Source organism: Poecilia formosa, unplaced genomic scaffold (assembly GCF_000485575.1).
Source record: "Poecilia formosa unplaced genomic scaffold, Poecilia_formosa-5.1.2 Scaffold283, whole genome shotgun sequence".
Lineage (NCBI taxonomy): Eukaryota > Metazoa > Chordata > Actinopteri > Cyprinodontiformes > Poeciliidae > Poecilia > Poecilia formosa.
The window spans coordinates 509,905-520,813 of record NW_006800222.1 but is presented as its reverse complement, the minus strand read 5'-3'; the positions used below and the strand labels follow the sequence as shown (position 1 = coordinate 520,813).

The following is a 10,909-nucleotide window of genomic DNA, read 5'->3' as shown; positions in this document are numbered from 1 at the left end:
GATATACTCTCCTTGGCAGGATGGACACATAATGGAAAACAATTTTGGAAGATGTAGAATCATTCACTGGCTCTGTGACATCCCAGGATGTGACCTGCTTGAACGGCTGGCTTCTGAAAGTCCATCAAATGGGTTTTATTTCATGAGAAAAGTGCAAAACTCATGTGGAGTTGCAGTTGACCGGAGAGGAGCTCAAGTAGATTTTAGAACTCAGAACTCAGAAATTATATATTCTTTCAGCATTTGCTTGGGAAATGACACTTTACTTAGCATGCAGTGTGTCTGTGTTACAAAAAACTAATCCAGATTCAAGATTTTTGAACTGCTTATTGTCATGTCAATTCATGTCATGTTGTTTGTTTTTATAATTGTAAAGAAAATGGCATAACAACATTGAAGATTTTATATGTGTCAACATTTCTGGTCTCTCTTGTAAATTAAATTTTAAATCTCAACAAGCCCTTCATGGTTAAATAAAAATAATAGTAAAAATCCCATTCAGTACTAAATGAAACTATTGTTTCACAGTTTCCAAGAAATCTGTGATCACCTTTGTCTCATAATTAGACTTATCAAATCTAAACTAGGTTAAACAGAGAAATTTACAGCTTTTATGCTATTAAAGTTATTCAATCTGTGCTATGTATAAAACATTCTTATAATACTACTAAGATAACTTAAGACAAAGGTGAAACCTACAATATAATGAATGGCCAAACTGTTCCACAAATTCTTTAAAATACAAGGCATAGAAGAAGGAATTTGAATTGAGCAGCACTCATGTAAGAGCCATTAGTACTTCTTCTGACAATTCAAACAAATTGCACTGTAAGGATTACAACTAATATCATACTGTTAAAAACGATCAACAATACACACACATAATGCACTAAATATTATCTTCACTCAGGTTTTGTATTTCCATCGTTCACAAAAAAGAGCCGGCACAGTGACTTGACTCGCTCGCGACTGACACATCACCAGTGACGTCCCTGTCCCAGAATGCAATCTGGTAAACAGACATGGAAGCACCAGGAGAAGACCTCCTTAGAAGCTGAACACTGCATTCGTTTCTCTCCCACCGTCCTCTTTGTCATTCACCCCGTGCATCCAGTTGCTGTTCACCGACCTGGGGACACATTTAGAGCTCCAGTACCCAGGGCCTCGGTAAGTCCTCGGCTGTCGTCGTTCCGTGACCGCCGCTGTGCTGTCAGGCTTCTGGCAGCTTCCTCGCTAATGCTGGCCATGGCTGGCTTCAGGCTAATGTAACAGTTAGCCACCGCTGCTGTGAAGTACCAGCCCCAGTGGTACTCTGAATGGAGCTTATTTATAGTACAGGACTACTCAAACATACATCCTTTTTGACAAATATAACTCCGCCAGATGTTGGTTGTTAGTTTTTATTGGGGTTTAAAGAGAATTCATATAGATAGTATAGTTTGTGATGTTACAAATGTAGTAAAAAAGTACAGGAGCAACGTTAGCTAAAAATGCTGCCTCTTGTTTGTGTCCTCTAGCTGCTACCCGCTAGCTACCCCATTTGCACCTGCTCGTTGCCAATGGAGACATTTCTCTATGTAACCCTTATAAATGTTTAGTTTATTTTCGACGCGCCGTGGATGTATAGTTTAAATACCAGTCTGACGTGAAAATATGTGAATAAATTCACATACAAAGTATGCAAATAAATAAATTCACTGTGATGAGATAGTTGATTTCATTGTAAATGTTAATGCCCATCCCTTCCACAGGCTGCTTTAAGTGAGTTTACCTGATTTATTGTGAGATGTTGATCATAATATGCTCAAAACTATCTTATGTTGCCATTATTAACCACAAAAAGATGTTTTAACTTACAGCCACAATTACTCATGTTTGCAGATTTAAACAATCGTTTATATTCTAGGAGAAAAAGTTGTTCCCCTCCTCCCCCCAGCACACATACTTAAAGTACATCATAGAACAACATACGCTTTGGAGTGTAGAAACTGAAGATCAAATTTGACTCTTTCTACATCAATGTACATCATGTACTACAGCTTACATTTGAAACAATGACTTGTTTCATTGTTTCTATTTAGTTTTTACATTATTGATAGAGTAGTTGTTTCTTTATTATCTATGCCTGACATACATTGCTTTGAGGAAGTTTGTCACACTGTACATTTGTATTTAAATTCTGTTTATGTTGAACGGCACTATATTAAGAAAACAGATCATAGCAACGCCACCTTGTGCTTCTCTTTCTTTTCCAATGTCATCATATTCCCATCACTCTCTGCGAGCTTCGGCATATTGGTCACTAAGCAGAAACGTCTTTGACAACTGCATTGTGGGTCAAAGGCCTTTTATGTAATCGGAGATACTTTGAGGATGAACAGAATCATATATTTTAATACGTTTAAAGCAAACACTTAAAATATAGATGTCATCCTTTTCAGCATGTCTTTGTTGGCATTCTGTTATTAAACATTTGTGAATTCATAGCACAAGCAGATACACATGTAATGCATAGATGAATCTGCAATTTTTTTTGTTTTTTTTGTTAAGTGCTTTAACTGATCTGATCTCAGAAAGGTATAACCAGAGTAAACACTAAAAACAACTTTCTGAATCATGATTCCATTGATTAGAGGGGGAAAGCGTCAGCTGAACCTTATTGGTCCTTTGTGAAAAACTAATTGCCTTAATTTTATATTATGAATCAACAGTCATTCATATTTTTTTCTTCAAGTCTATGAGCTACACTCAGGCCTTATTACTGCCAAGCCAGTAGAATCCAGACATTTCTTGAAACAGAACCTGTCAGGCAACATGAAATAGTCTAAAAGATTTAAACAGCGTAAGAAATTCAACAACAGGCGGCGTTGGTGTGATGATACGTCTGGCTCTCTGATCACTCCGGTGATCTATTTGTAGGTAAAACGCAATGTACACAGGAATAATAATGTCTTTTTAAGGTTTATTGACTCTAGTGACCTGTATTTGATAATGACTTGACAGGAAAATGAATAATTATAAGAAATGCTTTAAAAGGGCATGAATGTTTGGAAAAGAAGCTGTGCAAAATGTAAATATGGGATTAATACGTCATTTATTTAATTGATAAACCTTTATCAACATAGATACTAAGGTCCAAGTAAATTTACCAGTGGCTACATATAGTCTCTAGCAGTATAAAACAAGAGGAATACATTAATTCTCAAGTTTAAATGTCAAAATATCAGACCTAAAAGCCTGTAGCCGAACCTGTTGAATTTCTAAAAGTAAGTGTGGCTCATGTTTTTCACTTTAAGGCCAAAGCAAAGGGCTTTTATCCAATTGCTAATTAAATGAAATTGGAGAGCAAACTCCATTTTGAAATTATTCCTCAGCAGGTTGTCAAGTCGTGAAGAAACCTGTTAAAGGCCCAGTCATTTTAATCAGATTTGTTCCAGCAAAGACTGTAAATCACAAAGAACAGATGCCAACAAGAACAAGAGTTCAAGACGCTAGTTTAGAGAAACATTTTATACCTAAAGTTGCTTCTTTTTATTATTTGTAAAATGAAGACATGACTTGGCAAAGCGACGATTTGACCCACTTTAGTCTAATTTACCCTGCATAATTGTCTGTGTCGGTATGCATTGTTTTGTCTTTCTCCAGATATCCTCTCTGGTGTGTGCCAGCCTGCAAACACTAAAGCCGATGAGGATTGGCTGATCACATTAAAAATAAACTCCTTGTTTCTTGTTCTATCAAGGTAAGACCTCACAGGTTCTTCCACACGTTTTATAATTGTCACACTTAAAAAGTTATGCGTGTTGAGGTTTGGTAAGTCAGTTTTGAAGCAGTCCTGTTTCATGTCTTCTTCACAAACTTCAGGTTTCTGTGAAATACAACTGGACTTCCAAAATTGTTGAGTTCTTTCATAATGTCACTAACAAGAACATCATTTGTATATAATTTTCCTGCTCTTTGTTCATTTTGGTTTTTAGTAGTGTTTAGGCAACAGTTTCGCAATGCATGACATTTGTGGTTCTTTCTCTGAACACGTGACGTTGAAGCCACAAACTTTTATGTGATAGACCAGCAAAATGTAGCACATAATTTTTATCTCACAAACAAAAATTGAATAAAATATAGTTTGCATTTTATTTGCTGCTAAAGCTGCAAAGTGTTGTGAACCTAACTCTTCTTTAAACCTTTCTGCGACTTTCTCCCTGAGCTGTTGGTCTGCTGTGTTAGTTTTTCTTTATGATCCTGTTTGATCCTGTTAATGTTCTCTAGCAAACCTCTGAGGCCTTCACCGGACAACTGGATTCATACTTAGATTAATTTATGCACAGGTGAACGCTAATTAACCAGTTAGGCGACTTTTGAAGACCTTTGGACACACATGCCACACCTTTCAGATTTCCCTCTTTATTTTCTTTCTTTGAGAAAAAGTAAACTGCCCAGTTTTGTTTTCTTTCCAAAATCCATGTTCAATCTCAAAGTAAGATGCCGACCTTCAGCCTGGAATAAGTGTAGTCCATAATTTCCATAAACACTTTCACATTTTCAGTTGTTAGACCACAGGACAGTTTTCTACTTTCATTTGACTTTCTTTATTTGCTCAGGTTGGTTAACAGGCTACTGCAGGGACAGGACAGCAAGCACTTTGCAATGCTTTGTTGGTAAACTGCAAGAGTTTTGATTTAAAAAAAAATCTTTTTCAATATTACCGAGATGTAATTAGCGGATTAGGGACATTTTATGTGGTTGTTTTAAAAAAATATCAGCCAGTTGCATTACTGATAACAAAGCTGATGCATAGCTGCTGTAAAATAAAGAGACGTACTTCAGTTTTGTTCATTGGTAGAAGTGGTTGTGGGATTACTTTCTAGCTTCTTGTTCTTAGCATTCTGCCTCTCGACATTACAGTTCCTGGGGTACAACTTCAAGTTGAACCATTTTAAGAGCTCAGGAGAAGATGAGTAAGACAGAGATATGTAAATCCGAAGCAGGGTAAGACCGACTGATGAGTAATAACTGTAAACCCCACCTATGAAGTTATGAGTAATCTCTGTATCATTTCAGCCCCAACTGGGTTACATATCTTCCCCTAAGCTTTGTTAAGAACTTAGTTCAGACAATTGAAATGGAGCTTGAAAAAGTAATTTGTGCTTAAAAAAAATCAAAAGAATAGTTGCAATTCAAGCCAAACCAAGCTTTGGATTGTGTTTTTTTTTTTTTTTTTTTTTTGCAGCTGTAATGAAATACTAAGATTTTGTTTGGTCTTAATCAGCAAGATGATGTTTATAAGAACTGCTACTTTCTTGTGTCATGCGTGAATGACTTCAGGTCACTTCCCCTGTTTTACAATTCCTACCCCTAAATCGTACCTAGGCATTGCCATACATACCTTTTTACTTCCATTTTGTATTTGTAAACAAACCACTTTGAATTCAAGATTTAAAACGTACTGAATGCAGTTTTATTTTTAATTTTAGTTAATCATGCATAGGGAAAATAAATATTCTTAAAAATGGTCAAATGTTCCATCATATCTCATTTATTTATTTGTTATGTTTTGTCTGAAAACCATTTATTTTTGTTATGATCCCTGTCTGGACCAATCCACTCTTATAAAATATGGCAGATTATATTCAAACGCAGATTGAAACAAAACAACTCTTAAGTGACCTTCTGCTGATAAAATATTTAATGCACAGTATCACATTTCCTATCATTAGATGATAGAAAATTATTTAAAATAGTTGGTTGCCAAGTTGGATATAAAAAACATGTTTCAGTCGAGTACAAAATGGAGCATGGTCCTGTGACGGACACCATTTCAGCAATCAAAACAGCAAAGCAACGACATGGTCATCACCCTGTGAGGATTTATGGTTTACCAAAACTGTACTGAAATCGGGTTCAAGGTCGGATTTTACTTTCAGTCGATGTGCCTGTAGATTAGTAGTGTCAGGTGTACAATTAAATGTCACAACATCTTCAAGTAACACGCAAGTTGCACCATTTAGTTTTAAATGGCAAAAATGTCAGAATTGGATTACTGGCTCAGATGATGCAGATAATGAAAGTTCAAATAGAAAAAAACAAAAATAAATTTAGTAAAACACAACTTTCCAATGATGACTTGATTTATCAAGGGTTTAGTATTTGCTTACTGTTTTGAGGAATTGTTTTCAATTTAACAACGTTGGAGGGTTTTCAGGCATAAAACACGTTATAGAAAATCACTTAAAGTTGTTGTCAGTGGATCTAAAAATGCCTTTTCAGCCTTTTAGTTTCAATTATGCAGCACCGTCTCGATCATATTTAAGGCAAAACTTTTATAAGGCCTTAAATTTGTATTTGTTTAAATTTATGGCAATTCAGAGGTTGCTGGTGTGCTTAAGATCATTGTGCTCATTGAATTAAACTCTACCAGGGTTTTCTGGTAGAGAGTTGAATTCACCAAGTTGTTTAGGTCCTAAACAACAATACCCCAAATTATCTCAATGCCACCTCTATGTTTGACTGAAACGATACTTTCCGAGGCGTACGCTGGCACATTAGAGGCGCTACTGTTGGCGATTGTCAGAACAGCAAAATAACCACAAACAAGTTTCTTTATTTTCCTTAGCATAATCTGCTATATTGTAACTACAGCACACAGTTGCAGGACCACATTGTCCTGTCATTTTACTAGTAGCTTACCTGAATACTAGCTTCCTTTTCATGGACTGACATAACTTACCGACTGTCTTTAAAACACTTGCAAAAGCTCTTTTTCATCCTTACAACATTCCTGTCATTCTCCCTTCTCTTTCTTTTCTTTCTTTCCATGTGTAGTTCCCTGTCATCAGATGACAATGTGATTAAAAAGAAATAAAAATAAAAAAAACATCAAAAAGCGCACTTGAATGTGTGAAGGTGAAGGAGCGGAGGGGCGGCTAATCGGTCTGTGTCTCTGTTATTGATCACACCATTTACACATGCACAATACTAGAGAATAGTATTTTCTCTATTTTTAAACAGAGAAAATACTTAGAAATAATTTTGTTTTGGCACTCTCTCTAGCGCAGCACCCATACGCGGTGCTGCGCGTATAGGTGCATTCCCACTTTTAGTACCGCTGACTATGAGCTTCTTTCTCTGAGATACTGTGGTAGTTTTACATGTGATGTAACGGGACGCACACCTTTCGAAAACATTACGGTTGTTCCCAACACAGTTTTCTTCCCCAATAGTCTTATCGATCACATTCAGCAGTGGTCTTGGCCCCATATGTACCATTTTTTGCCCAGTCTTTTCATTGTTCAGTTATGAACTTTGAACCAAACTGAGGCAAGTGGTGCCTGTGGCGCTTTAGATGTTCTGGGTTCTTTAGACACGTCCTGGATGACGTGTAATTTTGTAGGCCAGCCGCTCCCAGGAAGGTTCACTACTGATCCAGGTTTGTTTTTTTATTTCATTTGTGAAAAACAACTCTCACTGTGGTTTGTTGGAGTCTCACGCTTTAGAGCTGCAAAAATGACTTTGTAACCATTTCCACATTGACAAATATCAGTCCCACTTATATTTTCACACAAGGAAAGGTTGGTTTTGATATCCTTTTTTCTTTTACAAAATGAAATCTTCATTTGAAAACTGTATTATTATGCTTGTGGTTTCTAAACGCAGTTCATTTAGAAGTAGTTTGCAAATTATTTTCAACGGTTGAGGCTAAGGACTCCATATTTCAGAGGTGTGGTTGTAACAGCTAAAATTAAGACTGAAGAAAATGAGCGGTTAGTCGTTATCTGATACTAACACTAAAAATATCTTTGACTTGAGGTTGTTAATTCCACTATGTTGTAGATTCTTACCTTAAAAGTGCACAGGGAGGTGAAGACAATTAAGAGGACATTCAAATATGCCTTTTATTTTATACATCCAAGAAATCACATTATCTTGTCATACTAACAGCTTGCTGTTCCTTAAGACTTAAAGAGAATAGTGTACACAAAAGAGCTGAAAGATAGAAGGCATTTATTACCAGTGTGTTATTTTCTCCATGGTACAATATTCATTTTTAAAGTCTTGTTTTTCTCTTGCTGTTGGATCAAGAGTAATCATTTAGAAAGTGAAAGTAAAATTAACCTTGTTTTGTAATAATGCTTGTATAACAGAGGGATTTTCTTAAAGTCCAAGGAGTAATATTGAGCTATTTTCTTCCTTATTATTATTTTTTTACATCATCTTACTTTGACAACTCAGCAGTCGGCACGGTTTAAGAGAATCCACACCTTTGGGCAAAACATCAGTGTCCCACATGCTGCCCCAAGGCCCTGCACACACTGGCCCACTTCCTTGTTCTTAGCAGGAAGAAACTGTTTTCCAATCTGTGGACATAGATTGCACAACGCAAGCCATGCATATCCAGTTTGTGCACATGAAGGGTATACGTACTGAGATTCTGAATCCAATAGTGCATTTTAAAAACAGAGGTAAGATTTACCCAGTTGTTATTGGTTTCTTATTTCATCTCTTCTTTTGTGTACAGTTCTAATACTCTAAAAAGGTGTCAGTTACCATCGTACCCAGTCATACCGTATCGTAGTGCACGTTACTGTTCTACCAACAGAGTGTTGTCTGTTCCCTTTCCACTCTATTTCCACAAGGAAAGGTTGTGGAAATTATTCATTATTCATATTGCTTGATTTTTTTTTTTTTTTTTCAAAACGAACAAAATGTACCTTCTCTGGACTTTAGTGGTACATTATTGCAAAGTTGAATAAAAACATCATTTTCAGAACATTTTTACAAAACAAAACTTAAGTCTTCTTTACTCTGATACCCCAAAATTAAACTCGATGTCAATAATTATCTTAATTTAACTTCAGGACAGCTTTTCTTTAAAGACTTCAAATATATGTTTGAGAACAATAGCAAACGAGCAACACCATGTGAATGTCGCACTTTTCAGATTTGCATTTTTTTAAATGTTTCCTTTAAAGGGTATTTGAAAAAAAAAAGTGAAAATTAAAAATTTTCTTTTCGCCTAACATAAATATTTAATGACTGACAAACATTGTGTTATCAGTATTTATTCAAAGACATTGCTTGCATATACACACTGGTTTTGGTGTTGGTGACCTGTGGGCTGGTCTTGGGTTTTCACACACAACCATCTCTCAACTTCACAGAAAATGGTTCGAAAACATCCAGTAAGGTGCATCTGTGTGGACAAATATGCCTTTTTCTGAGGAGATTGCTTTAAGATGATGGAAATTCCACATTAGTACAAACAATCAGGTGTTACACCCAGGTATGTTGATGGCTTTATCTGAACCTACATATCAAACTTTTACACAGGTGGGCTACAACAGCAGAAAAACACACAGGCTGCCACTCTTATCAGCTAATAACGGGAAACTGAGGCATATATTTACACAGACTCAGCAGAATTGGCAATAACAAATTGGAAAAAGGTTGCCAGGTTCAGCGAGTCTTGATTTCCTCTGTGACATTCAGATGGTGGGGTTGGAAGCTGATGCAAAAACATGAACGCATGAGTCTATCCTGCTGTATTTCATCATTTGATGCTGCTGGTGGTAGTGTAATGGTGTGGGAAATATTTTCTTTGGCTCATTAGTACCAACTGAGCATTGTTTCAACATCACAGTCTACCTCATTGTTGTTGCTGACCACAGATGTGTTTCTGACATCTTGTCCTGGGTCATGTGTCTGATAGAACCAGCAAGATGTACCTAATAAAGTGGCCCTGGACTGTTCAATATATTCATATTATTTTTTAATTTAATGCAAAATGCAATAGCAAAGCTATCGTTTCAATATGGGTTCTGCATAGTGGAAGAAACAGAGCTTATGAACGCACACGAGTCAGGTGACACACAAGCGTTAGTGTTACCTAGATTGTGACCCAGAGACCTCCAGCTGAACTGCCAGTTTTTGTCTGTCCAATACATAGGAAGTAACGCGCACAGGTTGGTTAATTAAATAATTTTTATTTTTTTTTTTCATTTGAGAGAGTCGTCTGCGAAAAAATAACACAAGTGCCGGCCGTTTTAAATATTCAGTAGGTAAGAAAGCCGTCCTATCCCGAGCTCGCCCATAGCTGACTCTCTCTGTTGTTACATTGTAGCGGAAAGAATGTCGGAAAGGGCCGAGGATGACGTCAGGGGGGAGCAGCGCCGAGCGGCCAGGCAGCAGCTGAAGCAGCAGCAGATCCAGCGGGGAGAAGGCTCCACAGCAATGGCGACTGTTGCGGAGCGGAGATCGCTGCCTAGTCCTGAAATAATGCTGGGACAGCCTTGGAGCAGCTGGGTCGACGCCGCCAAACTCCACGGACACGACGGTGAGTTCCTCGGCGTCCCGAATGTGCGGGATGAAGCGAAGGAAGCGCGACAGTTGCCAGTCCCGTCCTTTTTTTTTTTTTTTTTTTTTTTTTTTTGCTCCAGAATATTCCCCGAGCGTCATCGTCCGCCTCACTGTGATGTGTTTTTTTTTTTTTTTTTTGATTTGGCCGATTGCATGCAGTTTTTAGGCTGGATATGAAGAAACGCTACTGGTAGCAGCAGCACGGTCAGACAAGCAAGTGCAACTATTTATCTGTGCCTGTGTCGGATCGCCTTGTTTTCAGGTGCTGAATCGGAGGAAAGTTTCAAAGACTTAGGGAAAAATCGAGAAGCCATGCGTTTGTGCAGAGAAGGTGAGTGTTGTTTTTTTTTTGTTGTTTTTTTTTTCGCTGTAGGGCCAAAGGTGTATTTTGGTTCTAGGGGTTTGAACATAAGACACAGTGGCTCAAAACACTTTACGCGTTTGGTTCAGTCAGAACTTACTGTGCTCATGCGCATAAATAACAACGTAAACAACTGGCTATTGAATATGAAACATGGTTGTTAACGTGCTTAGTTTCACCTTTACATCTGTACAC

The 10,909-nt window shown here is 37.3% G+C and overlaps 1 protein-coding gene across 3 annotated transcripts in view; it reads left to right on the top strand.

The window, feature by feature from the left end:
- The first annotated feature begins 997 nt into the window (after positions 1-997).
- atxn7 (ataxin 7) overlaps positions 998-10,909 on the top strand; it is a 32,918-nt gene continuing 23,006 nt past the window's right edge. For 2 of the 3 annotated variants that reach the window (XM_016681502.1, XM_007571588.2), the window contains exons 1-4: positions 998-1,167; positions 3,646-3,742; positions 10,118-10,330; positions 10,616-10,684. In XM_016681502.1, the coding sequence (XP_016536988.1) occupies positions 10,126-10,330; positions 10,616-10,684 (274 nt within the window). In that variant the 5' untranslated portion in view covers positions 998-1,167; positions 3,646-3,742; positions 10,118-10,125. Of the gene's footprint in view, positions 1,168-3,645; positions 3,743-5,676; positions 5,907-10,117; positions 10,331-10,615; positions 10,685-10,909 lie in introns of those variants that run through there. The other variant, XM_016681501.1, reaches the window with a different exon arrangement.